The sequence below is a fragment of the Microcaecilia unicolor genome, chromosome 1 (genome assembly GCF_901765095.1).
Source record: "Microcaecilia unicolor chromosome 1, aMicUni1.1, whole genome shotgun sequence".
In the NCBI taxonomy this organism is placed as follows: Eukaryota; Metazoa; Chordata; class Amphibia; order Gymnophiona; family Siphonopidae; genus Microcaecilia; species Microcaecilia unicolor.
Window position 1 is genome coordinate 115924533 of NC_044031.1, and position 19234 is coordinate 115943766.

General features: G+C 41.7%; 1 protein-coding gene across 1 annotated transcript in view; it reads right to left on the minus strand.

Moving 5' to 3' along the window:
• The window catches only part of MALRD1 (MAM and LDL receptor class A domain containing 1), a 787803-nt gene that overhangs the window by 666232 nt on the left and 102337 nt on the right, over positions 1 to 19234 (minus strand). Inside the window, 1 exon segment of the mRNA XM_030202038.1 lies at positions 679 to 771. Within this exon segment, the coding sequence (XP_030057898.1) occupies positions 679 to 771 (93 nt within the window).

The following is a 19234-nucleotide window of genomic DNA, read 5'->3' on the forward strand; positions in this document are numbered from 1 at the left end:
GAACACACATAAGCATATTCTATACAGTACACCTAAATTTAGGCATAGTTTATAAAATATACCTAAATTTCCATGTAGTTTATAGAATTTACCGAGTGCTCACCCATGCCCACTTTTCAACTATGCAACTTAGAATTTACACCATCACTTTACAGAATACACTTAGACAGTTGTGCGTGTAAATTCTAATTAATGCCAATTAGTGTCAATAATTGCTTGTTAATTGGAAATTACTGGCACTGTGACTTATTAACTAATTAAGTTGCACATGCAGATCCAGAATATGACTGGATTTTCGCATGCAACTTAAGTTACGCTATATAGAATGTGGGGGAAAATAGATTTTCTTAGCATTTAGCACATGCTATTTGTTAGCACACATTAAATCCATTAATGCACCTTATTAAAAGGACCCCCAAAGCATAAAGTTGGGCACACAACTTTATAGAATTTGGGGGTAAAGGCTTAGCACAATTTAGTAAAAGGGTCCCTATAATTTGTCCAGTTGCTGATCAATTACAACGTTTTAGCTAAAAAGGGATATTAATAATTAAAGATGTAGAAATAGGCCAGAAAATGTGACATTTTGATTAAAATGTATAAGCATTGCTGTAGCAATAAAACTAGAGTTATGCATTTTTTGGAGGTGTAAGTACTTGACTTTCCTTTACTCTGTACCTGGAATCCATTTAAACTTGTTGGCAAGCTCACTTCTGATGTAATCCACTGATTGTTAGTTGGTATTTTAGTTTCCAGAAGCTCTTGCTTTGCCTATATATTAGAGAACAGAAATGTCAAAAATAAATTATCAGGCTAGCTATATAAACCTTCATCTGAATATTTACAGTGGGGGAAATAAGTATTTGATCCCTTGCTGATTTTGTAAGTTTGCCCACTGACAAAGACATGAGCAGCCCATAATTGAAGGGTAGGTTATTGGTAACAGTGAGAGATAGCACATCACAAATTAAATCCGGAAAATCACATTGTGGAAAGTATATGAATTTATTTGCATTCTGCAGAGGGAAATAAGTATTTAATCCCTCTGGCAAACAAGACCTAATACTTGGTGGCAAAACCCTTGTTGGCAAGCACAGCGGTCAGACGTCTTCTGTAGTTGATGATGAGGTTTGCACACATGTCAGGAGGAATTTTGGTCCACTCCTCTTTGCAGATCATCTCTAAATCATTAAGAGTTCTGGGCTGTCGCTTGGCAACTCGCAGCTTCAGCTCCCTCCATAAGTTTTCAATGGGATTAAGGTCTGGTGACTGGCTAGGCCACTCCATGACCCTAATGTGCTTCTTCCTGAGCCACTCCTTTGTTGCCTTGGCTGTATGTTTTGGGTCATTGTCGTGATGGAAGACCCAGCCACGACCCATTTTTAAGGCCCTGGCGGAGGGAAGGAGGTTGTCACTCAGAATTGTACGGTACATGGCCCCATCCATTCTCCCATTGATGCGGTGAAGTAGTCCTGTGCCCTTAGCAGAGAAACACCCCCAAAACATAACATTTCCACCTCCATGCTTGACAGTGGGGACGGTGTTCTTTGGGTCATAGGCAGCATTTCTCTTCCTCCAAACACGGCGAGTTGAGTTCATGCCAAAGAGCTCAATTTTTGTCTCATCTGACCACAGCACCTTCTCCCAATCACTCTCGGCATCATCCAGGTGTTCACTGGCAAACTTCAGACGGGCCGTCACATGTGCCTTCCGGAGCAGGGGGACCTTGCGGGCACTGCAGGATTGCAATCCGTTATGTCGTAATGTGTTACCAATGGTTTTCGTGGTGACAGTGGTCCCAGCTGCCTTGAGATCATTGACAAGTTCCCCCCTTGTAGTTGTAGGCTGATTTCTAACCTTCCTCATGATCAAGGATACCCCACGAGGTGAGATTTTGCGTGGAGCCCCAGATCTTTGTCGATTGACAGTCATTTTGTACTTCTTCCATTTTCTTACTATGGCACCAACAGTTGTCTCCTTCTCGCCCAGCGTCTTACTGATGGTTTTGTAGCCCATTCCAGCCTTGTGCAGGTGTATGATCTTGTCCCTGACATCCTTAGACAGCTCCTTGCTCTTGGCCATTTTGTAGAGGTTAGAGTCTGACTGATTCACTGAGTCTGTGGACAGGTGTCTTTCATACAGGTGACCATTGCCGACAGCTGTCTGTCATGCAGGTAACGAGTTGATTTGGAGCATCTACCTGGTCTGTAGGGGCCAGATCTCTTACTGGTTGGTGGGGGATCAAATACTTATTTCCCTCTGCAGAATGCAAATAAATTCATATACTTTCCACAATGTGATTTTCCGGATTTAATTTGTGATGTGCTATCTCTCACTGTTACCAATAACCTACCCTTCAATTATGGGCTGCTCATGTCTTTGTCAGTGGGCAAACTTACAAAATCAGCAAGGGATCAAATACTTATTTCCCCCACTGTATGTGACTCTTTCATAATACTCACAAAAATTAAACATGTTAATACGGTACATGTCCATGCTGCTAATTTTCTTCATTTCTCAAACTTTTAAAGGATTGTCTTACTTCGTAACAGACTAACGTAAGTATTACATTGCACAGTGGATGTCAAAGGCTTACTGACTTCTGGCTATGATACATGTTCGTTCCTGTCACCCAGATTAAACAAAAATAAATGAAAAGGCATGTGTGCTAGACCTGTTTTTAACTGAGTATTGTTTTTCCATTCTGATCATTGGTTAGAATGGACAGAAAAAAGATCTATGGTCAGCTTTTCATGAGGGTCTGGCTAGCATTTACAATACAGTGTAAACGGGACCGACCTGTTGTCAGATACTATGGAAAACACTGCATAAACCCCTCAAACAATGCATAAACATAGGCATAGAATTCCTGATTTTCAAAAATTGTTCTAAAACAAATTTTTTAATAGAAATAAATGTGATGATGTCACTGGGGTGGGGGGTATGTAGGATATGTCTGATGGTTGGATTAGTGAAGGTTGGATAATCAAGATTACACTGTATTTGAAATAGCTAATTAAAGAACTGGAAGAGTAGTTTAGTGGTTGCAGTAAAGGACCAAAGAAGCAGGGGTTCAGATCCTACTGATGGTCCTTGTGGCCATGGAAAAAATCACTTAACCCTTCATTGCCTCAGGTACTAAATTAGATTGTGAGACCATTAGAGACAGGGGCATATCTATACGCAATTTGCATTGAATTATTATTGAAAGTAGGTAAGCTAAATGTTATAAACCATAGAGGTAGTAACATGGTAACATAGTAGATGACAGCAGAAAAAGACCTGCACGGTCCATCCAGTCTGCCCAACAAGATAAACTCATATGTGCTACTTTTTGTGTATACCTTACCTTGATTTGTATCTGCCATTTTCAGGGCACAGACCTTAGAAGTCTTGCCCAGCACTAGCCCCGCCTCCCAACCACCAGCCCCGCCTCCCACCACCAGCTCTGCCACCCAATCTCGGTTAAGCTTCTGAGAATCCATTCCTTCTTAACAGGATTCCTTTATGTTTATCCCATGCATGTTTGAATTCAGTTACCGTTTTCATCTCCACCACCTCCCATGGGAGGGCATTCCAAGTATCCACCACTCTCTCCATGAAAAAATACTTCCTGACATTTTTCTTGAGTCTGCCCCCCTTCAATCTCATTTCATGTCCTCTAGTTCTACCGCCTTCCCATCTCCGGAAAAGGTTCATTTGCAGATTAATACCTTTCAAATATTTGAACGTCTGTATCATATCATCCCTGTTTCTCCTTTCCTCCAGGGTATACATGTTCAGGTCAGCAAGTCTCTCCTCATACGTCTTGTAATGCAAATCTCATACCATTCTCGTAGCTTTTCTTTGCACCGCTTCAATTCTTTTCAAAGCTCTTAGACTTACAAAGTAATGTGGAGGAGCATTTTCGATATGACTTCTAAGTCCAATTTTGGACGTTTTGTACATGCAGGAGAGCAATGAGGCACCCTGGAGGGCACTGCACTTCATAAAAATGCTCACAGGTACACATCTCATCTTTGCTCCCTTATCTTGTCCCCTGAGTCCTCCAAAACCCACCTAAAACCCACTATCCCCCAGTGTACACCACTACAGTAGCCCTTATGGGTGAAGGGGGCACCTATATGTGGGAACAGTAGGGTTTTGGTGACTTTGGGAGGGGTCACAGTTTCTTCCACAAGTGTGACAGTAGAGGGAGGTAGGGGCCTGAGTACCCCACTCTACAGTGCACTGCACCAACCACTACACTACTCCAGGGACCTGCACGCTACTCTAATAGACTTGTCCTTAACATCTGAGGCTGTCATAGAGGCTGGTAAGTCATTTTTTTATTCACTTTTTTTGAAGGGTGGGAGGGACCACTAGGGGGTATTGAGAGGTCACCTCTGATTACCTCCAGTGGTCATCTGGTCATTTAGGGCATCGTTTTGTGCCTTATTCATTCTGAAAACAGGTCTAGACCAAAGCTTCTTGGTTTTAGTCCTGGATGTTTTTGTTTTGTTCCATTATGGTTGTAAAACATGCAAGTGTTAGGCACACCCTAATCTCGTCTTTGAGTTGCCCCCAACACGCCCCTTGTGATTCAAACACACTTCTAATGGACTTCATAGAAAAACATCTAAAAATAGGTTTCAAAAATACTAATTTGGACATTTTTTGTGGAAAACGTCCAAATGCTGCTTTATGCTACTTTTTAGACATTTTTCTCATTCGCTTGTTTACACTTTCCAAAAATACTAGGACTAGGAGCACACAATGAAGCTACAAAGTAGTAAATTTAAAATGAATCTGAGAAAATATTTCTTCACTCAACGTGTCATTAAACTCTGGAATTCGTTGCCAGAGAATGCTGTAAAAGCAGTTAGTTTAGCGGGGTTTAAAAATGGTTTGGATGGCTCCCAAAAGGAAAAGTCCATAGACCGTTATTAAAATGGACTTGGGGAAAATCCACTGCTTATTTCTGGGATAAGCAGCATAAAATGGATTGTACTGTTTTGGGATAATACCAGGTGCTAGTGACATGGATTGGCCACTGCTGGAAACAGAATGCTGGGTTTGATTGAACTTCAGTCTGTCCCAATATGGCAATACTTATGTACTTATGATAATGAACCCATTAGTACCCTATGGAACTTTGTAAGTGCTTTGAAAATACTCCTCCTAGTGATGTAGTCAATCATTTTTTAACTAACTCCCTTGTAAAGATTATCCAGTCAATATTTAAATGCTGACTTCCACAGGCTAATTTAGAGCCAGATATTCAGTGCTGGACCCTACCCGAGCATCCGTACTGAATATCTAGGTCTTCAGTAGGTACGGCCAATATTCAGTGCTGTGCCCGCATAGGTAACTGGACAAAGTTAAGATTGTCTTTTCTGCTGTTCTGTATGCCTGGTTAGCTATACAAGCACTGATACTGAATACTGTAGGTGTCCGCTTACCTCCCAGCTCCTCCCTGATCTGTTCCTGGACTGCCCTGGAGCTATCTGGTGAGTGCTATGGTGGTTACATTGGATTTTCAGTGACACTTTTTGGTTCAGTGAAGGTGGGGATGGCTGTTCTGAATATTGACCCCTATGTATTTTGTTTATAGCAGACAAACCAAAGCAAAAATCACTAGGAGCTTTCAAAAACTGAATAGTCCTTTAATTCTATGTCCTGATAAGGGCTGTGTTTCAGCACACAGCGCCTGTGTCAGGGGTCAAAAAAGCCAAAAAGTTTGTCTAAAGTAGCTAGCCCACACATGGGCTAATTAACATAGTAAACAACCAAGTAAGTTGCGCCAAAAGATGCTCAACAGTGTTCTGTGGCCAAATTGTGGAGTGCCATTTTACAAGCTCTATTTGTGCTTTAAACTTCTCAAAATTTAGGCGTGTTGGGTTCAGTATGGGATAGAGTCATGGGGGGTGTTGTCAGCAACATCTATCCCCAATCAATTCTGGATAGCATGCTGACTGTACATCCAATTCCAGATGAACATCGGGACTTAGGCCACCTTTAAATTCTGAACAAGTGTCACTGTAGCATGTCCCTGTGATTGTTTGCATTGGTGCTGATTGTGAGAGAGCTGAGACTGTCTGTGAGCCTGATTGCAGTTTCTGTCCACCCAGGGCTGTCATTTGAAACCCCTCTGTCTCCACACCTGCTACCTCCCCCACCTTCCAATACCATACTAAATACCTCTTTCCCTTCACCTATCCCCTTCCTCCCCCTTATGGGGTGCAGCAGGTCCCTTCTGTGATCCTGTCTAGTTCTCAGCATGTTCATCACTTTGCCCACAGCCCCTTGAGGCACTGGAACAATCCTCCATCACCATGGCAGATCCCACCCCATGTCTTTTGTGAGGTGAAGAAAGACACTGATCCTTTGCCCTGCCACAACATCACCACCACATGTCGATCTCCTCTCAGGCGAGGTTTTCCTTGTGGACAAGAACTGTAGCTTTGAAGCCGTACAATCCTTCCAATGCAGCTTCTGCCAGAGATTGTAAAATGGCCAACATGACATTTAAATGTGCCTCATAAAAACAGCTAGGTGGGAGGGCTGTAAACATTGCTATTTGGTACATCCAAGTTTCTGAAATTGCTGGCAGCTTTAAACATTTTAGGCTGCAAAATGTCTATGCCTGCCATTTTTCCAAGCCAGCAGCTTCTTTATCTTAGTATTCAAATGTGAGCCAGAGTTGTTTATAGAAGATTTGGGTGATATAGCATTCTTTTTATTTCAATTGCGTTTTGTGATTTGATGTCCATTATATTGCATTTGTTAATGGTGTATGTACCTTGTACTTTTTCTGTGCAGTGCTGATTAAATAATGGGTAAAAATAAAAAGCCAGCTGCTAAATGTTTTTCCTTGCTCTGTGGTGCAAAATGCTTATTCATTTATATTTCACTCACACCTTTTTGCTTCCCAGGGCAGTGCTAAACATTTTGGGGTGCAAAATGTTTAGCACTGCAAAACATTTAGCGCTTCACAGTGAAATGAAGTAGCTTAGTGGTTAAAGCACTGGGCTTGACATCAAGATGTGCCTGATTGAAATCAGGGGCAGGTGACAAAAGACCCTACACTTTTGCAAACAGCACTGTAAAGTTAGCACCAGAAAAGCACAGGGAAATAAAGCCCCAATGATCAGAGCTAGTGGCATGCAAATTTAGGCACGCTATTAGCTCTGATCATTGGGGTACTTCTGCGAGAGGATTGTGCCTGGCCACTTCCTCCCACATAAGTTGTTTGACAGTCCAGGTTGTCAAAAAAATAAAGCCTGGACTTCCAGACCCCCCCTCCCCCCCAGACATCCAGTCCCCCCCCCCATGCAAAAGTTTCCCTAGTGGGCCAGAGGGCAACACCCCCACCTGCCCTGCTAGCCCCATGTACCTTTGTGAAGCAGGAGGAGGGAGCAGCACTCCCTTCTCCTGTGAGCGTCACCTTCAAAATGGTGTGCCCTGCCCTTTGCATCCAGGGATGCACTGGGCAGGGCAGAGCATGCCATTTTGAAGGCGGTGCTCACAGGAAGAGGGAGTGCTACAAAGGAACAAGGGGATGGGGGAACTAGGCCACCAGGGATTGGTGGGGCACTAGGCCACCAGGGCAGGTGGGGGTGATGCCTAGTGGCCCACCAGTGAAATTATCTTGTCACCCATTTTTACCGTATCAGCTATCTTTTCTTCCATTTGCCTCTTCGCATTCCTGACAACTTTTCCAGCTTCTCATAGCCTTTCTAGGTATTTCTGCCTGTCTTCCTCTTTCTGAGTCGTCTTGTAACATATGAAGGCTAACCTTTGCCTTACCTCTTCAGCTACTACGTTCGAGAACCAGAGCAGTCTTCTTTTCCTTTTTTATGTAATTCTCTAACATAAAGGTTTGTCATTTAAAATAGCTCCTTTCTGTTTTGCCCCTGCTGTTCTACTTCCTTCTGCTGTTGCCATCCAGATAACTCTTTCCTAAGAAATTCCCCCATCTCGGCAAAATTAGTTCTTTTGAGATCTAGGACCTTCAATCTCGAATAAGCCCTCTCCTCCTTTGTCTTAATATTGAACCACACCATTCGGTGATCATTAGATGCCAAATGATCTCCCACCGTAACATCAGAAACATTGCCCATGTTTGTGAGCACCAGGTCTAGGATAGCTCCATCCTGTGTTTATTTATTTGTTACATTTGTATCCCACATTTTCCCACCTATTTGTAGGCTCAATGTGGATTACATAGTACCGGAGAGGCCTTTGCAGACTCCGGTGCAAACAAATACTAAGTGATGTTGTGGTAAGATAAAGTTCATGTGGTACAGCCACTATTACCCAATACTGAAACAATTCTTCCTGTAGAGAATCCAAGATGTCTTTGCTTCTAGATGACTGTGCAGCAAGGACACCCCAATCGATATCTGGCATTTTAAAATCACCTATCAGTAGTACTTCCCCTTTCTTAGCTATTTTGTGGATATTTTGGACTAGATCCTATATACCACACCTAAAAAATAGGTGCTAAAACAATTGGCATACTTTATAGAATATGCCTAAATTTGGGCACGGATTTTAAAATGTACTAAATGCCCATCCACATGACTATATTTAGTCGTGGGTAGTTACACAAAGAAAACTTGGTGTAAATGCCGACGCTTAAATTAGGCACAGACCAGGTGTATTCTATAACAATGCACATAGATTTTAGAAATGCTCACAACCCACCCATTCCACGCCCACGGCCATGCACCTTAAAATTTATGTGCATCACTTTACAGGATACGCTTAGAGAGTTGTCCGTGTAAATTCTAATTTAATGTCAGTGTCAATAATTGCTTGTTAATTGGCAATTATCAGTACTGATTGACTTGTTAGCTAATTACATAGTGACATAGTAACATAGTAGATGACGGCAGAAAAAGACCTGCACGGTCCATCCAGTCTGCCCAATAAGATAAACTCATATGTGCTACTTTTTGTGTATACCTGACCATGATTTGTAGCATGCAAATCTAGAATACGAACAGATTTGTGTGCGCAACTTAAGTCACGCTATATACAATCCAGGGATTTTCCTAAAACACCTATATGCCAACATCCATGACTTGTTTTTTAAATGGCACTGCACCTTTTTAAGTAATACTAAATCAAGAGTAATAACTTTAATTAACCTTTAAGACATATTCATTAAAGCATGAGTTCTATATATGACGCCCAAAAAAATCAGTGTAAAAAAAATGCTATTCTATACACCATGCTTAAAGTTAGGTGCAATTTATAGAATAGCACTTATGCCTGGGAATCGTGCCTAACTTTAGAAGCAAACAATTTCCACATTCAATGTGCAATATGCAGTAACTAAGTTTTTATATGGATCATCAGTGTCATGTGCTTCTCTTCTTGAGCAGATAAGCTCTTTAAAGTAGCATCAAACTGTCATTGGTCCTGTATTTTTTAATTATATTGAAAAAAAGATACTTAGCTTCTTTGGTGTGAGATTTCACTAACAACAGACCCACTGTAGATTCAACTCCTAAATGTGCATCTGTATGTTCTAATTAAATCTAATTTGTGCCAAAAATTGCTTGTTAATAAGCCAATTATTGACTCTAATTTGCTTGTTCAAATAAATTGCACATGCAAATTGGGCACACACCCAAATTTGTGCATGCAATTTTTTGCACCTTTTATAGAATTTGGGGGTAAGTGGATTGTGTAATGGTACAGGAACTGCAGCAGTTTCTACTTTAAAAGTTGAAATAAACATATAGGCTACATTTCCACACTTGAAGAGTTTGGAAATCATTTCCTATCTGCAAACTAAGCTACCTGCAGCTGACTTAGAATACATTTTAAATGTTTAGGCCCCTACTAGAGTCAGATGCCCCTAGAGAAGAGTTGTACCAAACAGAGCAGATTAAAGGATTGATTCATTTTCCTATAGTACCTCCTTGGGAGGTTGTTATAATGGCTCTTTTTTAAATCTATAAAACAGAAAGAGCTCCCTAGTCACTGTATGAGCATTTTAGTTGGTTTTATTGAGCATAAGAGTTCTTGCCTTTTGCCCTACTAAACTTTACTTTCAGTTTCAGAGTATATTTAGGGCAAAACAGAAGTTAGAATAAAAGACACAACGGGTAACTAGAAAAAACAGCTTCTCCCTATGTTGAATTTTTGTTAACATTAGAAAGAGATTTTTTTAGGGATGTGCATTTGGCTCATTTTTGGATTTTTCTAAAATTTTCCTAATTTGGGGTTTTTTTCAGTGTGTTTCACATATTGAAAGTTGTTTCTGTATGCTTGTTAAAACATTTTAATGCACATAATTTCCTCCAAATCTATAAATGACACCTTAAGTTGTGCGTACTATACACTGCCAACTTAATCGGTTAACAAGCCAATCAGCGCTGATAATTGGTATTTAACAATCAATGGCACTAATTGGCTTTAATTAGAATTTATGTGCACAACTTTCTAGGCGTAATGTGCATAAATTCTAATGCACACAGCTGAAAAGGGGGCATGGCCATAGGCATGGAATGGATGGGTCATGGGTGATTCAAAAAACTATGCACACTATTATGAAATACACCCGATCTGTGCCACAGTTAGGTGCAGGTATTTAGACCTGGTTTTAGGTAGCCTAAATGGGTGCGCCTACACTTTAGTTGCAAGAACGGTATGTGAGCATATTCTATAAACTATACCTAACTTTAGGCTTAGTTTATAGAACCACTCTAAGCACATGCTTTTTTTGGCACCGATTTTTAAGGTGCCATTTATAGAATTTGGCCCTTCAATTGTACATACATGCATTCACATAGGTTTATGTGTATATGATTGATTGATTTTGCATGCACTAAAATGTTTAAGTCGCATAAATGAACTGAACGTATGCTAACAAAAGCACATCCCTAGACATTTTAGTTCACCACTTCTGTCCTGTGGTTCTGATTTCCCCATTGGATTCCCTAAGAAATGCAAGGCTATATGTCCCTATATGCATTGGGATCAACCCTGTCAGGCGTATCTGTATCTAGTTGTTAACCCTAACCAGCTTCCTTTTTATCCATAAATGAAGTACTGTGTGTGTAGAAGTAAGTTTATTTCTGGCCCCACCCCCAGTTCCATTTCCTTTTTGTCTACAAATTACACCACTCCTCAAAACCCTTCACTGGACCCTACCTGCCCTTCCAACTATCACTCTATCTCCCTCCTCCCATTCTTCTCCAGGCTACTTGAATGAGCTGTTCATTGCCATTGTCTTGACTTTCTTTCATCTCAAACTATTCTTGATCCACTATAATCTAGCTTTTGCCTTCTACATTCAACTGAAAGAGCTCTTGCTGAATTCTCCAATGACCTGTTGCTGGCCTGATGCAAAGGCCCTTATTCTATCCTCATTCTTATCAATCTTTCTGCTACTTTTGACACTGTTGATCACCACCTACTCATTGATACACTGTCCTTTCTTGGATTTCAAGGCTCTGTTCTGTCTGGGCTTTCTTCTTGTCTCTCCCATGACACTTTTAGTGTATGCTTTGATGGATCCTTTGCTATCTCACTATCAGGTTGGTGTACTTCAGGGCTCTGTCTCAGGATCTCTTCTTTTCCCTATCTATACTTTTTTTCCGTGGTGCACTGATCTTCTTCCATGGTTTTCAGTATCATCTTTATGTTGATAGCTTCCAGATCTACCTCTCCACACCAGAAATTTCAGCAGGAATCCAGGCCCAAGTCTCAGCCTGCTTTTCTGGCATTGCTGCCTGGATGTCTCACTGCCATTTGAAACTGAACATGTCCAAGACTGAGCTTCTTATCTTTCCTCCTAAACCCACCTCTCCTCTTCCCCTATTCCCTATCTCTTTGGATAACACTCTCATCTTCCCTGTCTCGTCAGCTTGTAACCTTGGGGTCATCTTTGACTTCTCTCTCTCCTTCTCTGCACAAATCCAACAGACTGCTGAAACCTGTTGTTTCTTTCTCTATAATATCACAAAAATTCATCCCTTCCTTTCTGAGTACACTATCAAAACCCTTATCCACACTCTTATCACCTCACAATTAGATTAATGAAAATTACTTCTCGCAGGCCTCCCATTAAGCCATTTCTCTCCCCTTTAATCTGTTCAAAATTATGATTTATATTCCACCAGTCTTGTTATGCTCATATTAACCCTCTCCTCAAGTCACTTCATTGGCTCCCTATCCATTTCCGCATACAGTTCAAATTCCTCTTATTGACTTAAAAGTGGATTCACTCTGCAGCTCCTCAATATTTCTCCAGTCTCATCTCTCCCTACACTCCTCCCCGAGAATTCCATTCATCGGGTAAATCTCTCTTATCTGCACCTGTCTCCTCCACTGCCAACTCCAGATCTATTCATAAGTACATAAGTACATAAGCATCGCCATGCTGGGACAGACCAAGGGTCCATCGAGCCCAGCACCCTGTCACTGACAGTGGCCAAAAGAACAAGCAATTTGTCCCACTCATCCTAGACATACTGTATTCCTTCATCCATTCAATAACATTCTATGGCTTTTTCCTCCAGGAAGCCGTCCAACCCTTTTTTGAAGTCCGCTAAGTTAACCGCATTAACCACCTTTTCCGGCAGCAAATTCCAGAGTTTAACTACGCATTGAGTAAAGAAAAATTTCCTCCGATTCGTTTTAAATTTACCACACTGCAGCTTCATCGCATGCCCCCTTGTCCTAGTATTTTTGGAAAGCATAAACAGACGCTCCACATCGACCGTTCCATTCCACTCATTATCTTATAGACCTCTATCATATCTCCCCTCAGCCGCCTTTTCTCCAAGCTGAAGAGCCCCAGCCTGTTCAGCCTATCCTGATAGGGAAGCTGCCCCATCCCCTGTATCATCTTTGTCACCCTTCTCTGCACCTTTTCCAATTCCACTATGTCTTTTTTGAGGTGCGGCGACCAGAACTGAACACAATACTCGAGGTGCGGTCGCACCATGGAGCGATACAACGGCAGAATAATATCCTTATTTTTGTTTCCATCCCTTTCCTAATGATACCCAACATTCTATTTGCTTTCACCGTATGCCTGAGTCAATACATGAAGCTTCATCTGTGGCTAAATTCAAATCTTGGTTAAAAGCCCATCTTTTTGAGATTGTTTTTAACTCCTAACTCCTATTCACTTGTTTAGTACCCATGTCTGTTTTAATCATTCCCGCCATAAGTAATTCCCTAATCCATTATTTGTTCTGTTTGTCTGTCTTGATTAGATTATAATCTCTGTCATGCACAGACTGTCTCTTACACGTTTAATATACTGCACTGCATATGTCTAGTAGTGCTACAGAAATGATAAATAGTAGTAGTAGTAGTAGTAGTAGTAGTAGTAGTAGTAGTAGTAGTAGTAGTAGTAGTAGTAGTAAGAATGGCAAAATCAGGAAAAGGTACCAAGTAACCATTGCTTCTGCACTGCATTATGGAGGAGTGGCCTAGTGGTTAGAATAGTGGACTTTGGTCCTAGGGAACTGGGTTCAATTCCCACTGCAGGCACAGGCAGCTCCTTGTGACTCTGGGCAAGTCTCTTAACCCTCCATTGCCCCAAGTACAAATAAGTACCTGTATATAATATGTAAGCTGCATTAAGCCTGCTATGAGTGGGAAAGCGTGGGGTACAAATGTAATAAAAAATAAATCTAAATATTGCTAACCTAAATGAAAAAAAAATCCAGCTCAACTCAGTTTTGATCTCTTGTTTGACCAGCTAATGAAGCATCATGAGACAGTCTCAATTTGTAGCTAATAACCTACAACATATTACTGCTAGCAGGAAGATCTACCTTGGTTGGATCCTTCTGGAAACACCAGGTACCGTAAGGGCCAGATTAAAAGTAAATGCAAAGTGCCTACAACTGTGCACTCTTTTGAAATAACCCAGCTTTTGCCACAAGGCTGCAGTTTGAGAAAGAGAAGAAATATTCCACTAAAAACATGCTCATGGCAAACCTTGCACAAACAACATGGCATGAGTGTTAGCACATTCTTTAAAATTAGCACATGGAGCATAATTTTATAACAGGACACCCAGGATAAGTGGTTAAGCCTATTTTATAAAGAAAATAGGTGTCTATTTTTCTTTATAGAATACTAGCATAACTACTACTACTACTACTATTTAGCATTTCTATAGCGCTACAAGGCATACGCAGCGCTGCACAAACATAGAAGAAAGGCAGTCCCTGCTCAAAGGGCTTACAATCTAATAGACAAAAAATAAATAAAGTAAGCAAATCAAATCAATTAATGTGAACGGGAAGGAAGAGAGGAGGGTAGGTGGAGGCGAGTGGTTACAAGTGGTTACGAGTCAAAAGCAATGTTAAAGAGGTGGGCTTTCAGTCTAGATTTAAAGGTGGCCAAGGATGGGGCAAGACGTAGGGGCTCAGGAAGTTTATTCCAGGCATAGGGCACAGCAAGACAGAAGGAGCGAAGTCTGGAGTTGGTAGTAGCAGAGAAGGAAACAGATAAGGATTTATCTAGGGAACGGAGTGCACGGGAAGGGGTAAATGTAAATGTCTCCACCTGAATGTCGGCCAGTATGTGCATAAATTATAATTATTCTATAATGTATGTGCATATGTGTGTGTGATCCGCCCATGCAGTGTACAAACTCTACCCTTGTGCATGGCATGGCAAATTATGCACCATCAACAAATTCTGAGTCCCTTTCCATTAGTTGGTATTTAATAAGAGGCTATCAGTGCACTTCATTTATGCGCACTGCTGCCATCTAAAACTGACACCTCCTTTAGTGCTGTGCTGAGCTGGGCTTGGCTTAATATGTTACTACACTAATGTATTGTTGCAAGCTAAAATAAGGTGAATTGGTGGTATTCAAGCACCCTCGCAACATTTGCCTGTCAGAGGCTTGGTGCTATAAATAACTTCATTAATGCACATTGCAATCAAGAAAGAGAGTTAAGTGAAAAGAGATGGTGAGAAAGGGACAACAATAGCAAGCTGACAAGCTTTAATTAACAACCCCCCCCCCCCCCCCCCACTGACTCATAATATATGCACACCAGGAGTGGAGGAGTAGCCTAATAGTTAATGCAGTGGGCAGAGATCCTAGTGAACTGGGTTCGGTTCCTACTGCAGCTCCTTGTAACTTTGGGGAAGTCACTAGAGAGCTGCATGGGAATGGGGATTTTAGGAATCCTGCAGAAACCACAGGATTCCTGCAGGTATGGAAGAAGTTGCCATGGGATTCCTGCAGGAGTGTAGTCAAACTTTCTGGTGACTCCAGAATGAGGTTTGGAATGAACTGAAAGAGTCAGTTGTAGCACCAGAATAAAGCTTGGAGCATATGGAGAGAGGCAGTTGGAATGCCAGAATGAGGCTCGGAATGTCCAGAGAGGCAGCCGGAACACCAGACAGCTTGGAACACTCACTGGTTGAATAGTGAATGCCATCCAAAAAAATCACTACCACTGAATAATGTGAAAAACAAAGGCGAGCTATCACACAAATCCAAACAAAACTGATCCTACATACATATCAGCACAATATTTTCTGCTTTATTTTGGATCTTCCATACTGCAATGTTGATCATGCAATGATTAACTCTTTAGGCATATAAATATTAAGGACTTGAGTTATCAATCTCCTGCCCATGGAAAAAGAATGAGAGAACCAGGTCTTTTTAGAATGATTAAGGCAACATTTAAATGTGTATAAAGCTAGTTTGGTAAGTGGGCATATGCACAGAGCTTCACCATTAGGCTAACTAGGTGATTGCCTAGGGAGACACCTTCTAGGGAAAGCAAAGAACAGCTGCAAAGAAGATATTAATTTTCACATTGACTCAGTGAACCATCAACCCTGTGCTTTTAAGTGTTCAATATTTAAAAGTGTGTTGTTCAATTATGTGTTTTTGCATGATAATTTTGGAAAGGATGATATTGGGGTAATCAAGATTATTCGGTTTACAGACATTCCAAGTCACATGCATTAGGCATGTGATGATGTGACATACACATTTGGCCCCCTTCTCCAGATCACACACAATGGTTCCCTACCTCCAGTGTTAATGTCATACTCCTCACCCTAGGCATCTGGCAGCTCTCTTCCTTCCCTTGCACCTTCCCTCACAGTTTTTCACTCACTGCAGCTTTATGTGACTCTGGGCAAATCACTTAACCTTACATTGCACCAAATACATTATAAGTACTTGTATATAATAAGTAAACCACTTGATTGTAACCAAAGAAAGGCAGTATATCAAATTCAATCCCCTTCCCTTCACTCACCACTTTCCCCCCTCCCCCGGTCCTATGGACTTCTTACACTACATCACCGGCAGTGGCAGTAGCAGCAGCACTGAAAATGGGCTGCATTGGCCAGCCTACAAGACCTTCCCTCTACCATCCTGCCCCTCCAGAAACTTGAAGTAGAATGAGAGGAGGTGGGACCATCAGAGGGAAGGTCCTGTGGGCTGGTACATATGGAAGGGGGATAGGAATACAGAGGGATGATGAAAGACATGTGTGGGGGGGGAGGTAGGGACACAGAAAGGTGATGCTGGACAGGACAATAATGTGGACACAAAGAAGGGGAAGCTCAACATGGTGGGAGGATAGGGACATGGACACGGGAAATACTAGACAGGGCAGATAGTGATACAGATGGATGATGGATGATGAAGAGAAGAAATGTCAAATGAACAAAGATAACCTATCAAGAGAGTTAAGAAAAGACAGGGGAAAGCAGAAACCAGAGACTAGGACCAACAGGATTAGAAAAATAAAATGACCAGACAAAGGTGAAAAAGGGAATTTGTTTTTCTATTTATTGATTAGAGTATGTCAGTTTTTGGAATGTACATCTGCCAGAACTGTTTTGGCCGTGGCTGGAGCTCATGAGAAACCTCCAGCATTCTCCAGCTTAACGGTGATAAATCTTCAGCTTTGGCATCTCTGGATTTAATTATTAAAAATCTTGTGGAGGTCTTACAGCTTGAAAGATAATTGAAGGTTTTCCTAGGGTGTCTAATGTCCTTGCACCAGCCCTGCATGTAATTAGTGATTTTAGAAAAGCCACTACATACACTTGTTTATCTGCAACCTAAATAGATTTCAAGGGTTCATGGTGTGGGAAAACTTTTAAAATACATATATGTACTTCCCATTTTAGAAGGGGAATAAAAATATATGTCAAGAAATACCCTTTTGGCATTTATATTGCCTCATGATCACTCATAAGTGTGAGCAATCTGCTCATTTGGAGCTGGGGTTTTAAAGAGTGAGTGAAAGGGCGCATACACTTGTCTCTAAGGCCTCTGAATCCCCAACAAATGGCAAAAAGCCACAGTGTAGAAGTAGGATTTTTAGGACCCCTTTTACAAAAGGGCAGTAGGGGTGTCATCGACTTTGCATGTGGCGATTGGGCCCGACTCCTGCCACATGCCAATTCTGGCCCAGCTCCCACGGCCAGCAGCTCTCCTGCTCCCTGCAGCTCACTGGTGCTGCTAACTAGCGCAGCAATTAAATGGAGCTGCTTCGGGATCTTGGTCTTCCCTATAACGCATGTTGCCTCCTCTGATGCAACTTCCTGTTCTGTGTGGGCAGGACGCATCACAGGGAAGACTGAGGCCACAAGGAAGCACCTTTCAATTGCTGCGGTACCTCTACCGGCAGCAGCGATCAAGGTAGTTAGCAGCACCAGTGAACCTGGAGGTGAGGGGGGACAAAGGGGAGAAACAATGGACCTGCAGAGGCCAGAAGGAGGGAGAGAGAGAGAGAGAGAGAGAGAGAGAGAGGTGCTGCTCTGCTGGACCTGGAAAGTGGAGAGGGGAGGTAGGGAAGGATAGACAGACAGGAAGAGGTGCTGGAAGGAAATGGGAGAGAGAGAGAGAGGGATAGATGATGGGCCAGCTTGGGGGGGGGGGGGGAGAGACAGAGAGAGAGAGACTGAGGGGAGAAGAAATGGGGAAAGAAGATGCTGGATGGAAGAGAGGGGGAGAGACACTGGAAACCTTAGCCATACTAATCTGTGAGGACGGTGTGGGTGGGAAGAGCCAGGGAGAAATATTGGCCCCAGGGTGCAGAAGGGAAGAGAGAGGGGAGGGACAGGGAGATAGAGATGCTGGGCATGGAGGAAGAAGGGTTAGTGACACAGAGGGGTAATGCTGGACACAGAGGGGGGTACAGAGACACAGAGGAGTAATGTTGATCACTGGGGGAGGGGGAGGGATAGGGACACAGAGGGAGAAATGCAGGATAGGGCAAGGCAAACACAGAGAGGAAATGCTGAATATAAAGGCTGGATCAGGACAGAGGGCAGATAAAATGTTTTGAAAATTTTATTGTGTTATTCTAAATAGAACCAAAAAATCAAATCATATCAAAAATATGTGTCCAAAAATTATAAGTCCAATATTCTTTAAAACCATTTTCCAGCTCGGCGTATCACCTGTTTTCCATTGTTCCGTGGTATGGTTCCCTGAGGAAGAATTTCGAAACGGGACCATCGGAATCTACACGCAAGCAGGAACAGATTGTGACTCGTGCCATAAAGATAAGTGATTCTGTGGTTTTGGGCACCGCATATAAGTAATTTACACGCAAGCTGGAATAGACTGTCCATGTATAAAATATAAGGTTCATGGTTTTAAGGAATATTGGACTTATAATTTTTGGACACATATTTTTCATATGATTTGATTTTTTTGTTCTATTTAGAATAGCATAATAAAATTTTCAAAAAATTTGATTTTTTTTCATCGGGGGTGACTTGTTGTGCGTGCAATAGATTTTAATCTGAAATGTTGCCATACTAGTTGAGATTTTTTTCCCCCTTTGATTTTTAATATAGACAGTATCACCCTGCCAGTTGAGGTTTTTGATGTTTCAACATTATTCAGCAGTTGTGTTGATCTGAATACGATATTGTGATCCACCCCTATGATAGCCACACCCATATTAGCCACACCCCTTATACCAGCCATGGCGCATATAAACAGACATCCTTGAAAATATTATACTAGTATAGGAGAAAAAAATAACGTGATTTTTTTTCATTATAAATAATTTCTGTAAGCTGTCACAGCTCCAGTATACCCAGTGCAAAATAAGACAGCAGATGTAAATTCTCAAATTAGACATATTTCAAACACTAAAATGAAAATAAAATGATTTTTTTCTACCTTTGTTGTCTGGAGACTTTGTTTTTCTATCCATATTGGTCCCAGTCTCTGATTCTGCTGCTCTCTATCTGTTCCCTTAACTCTGTT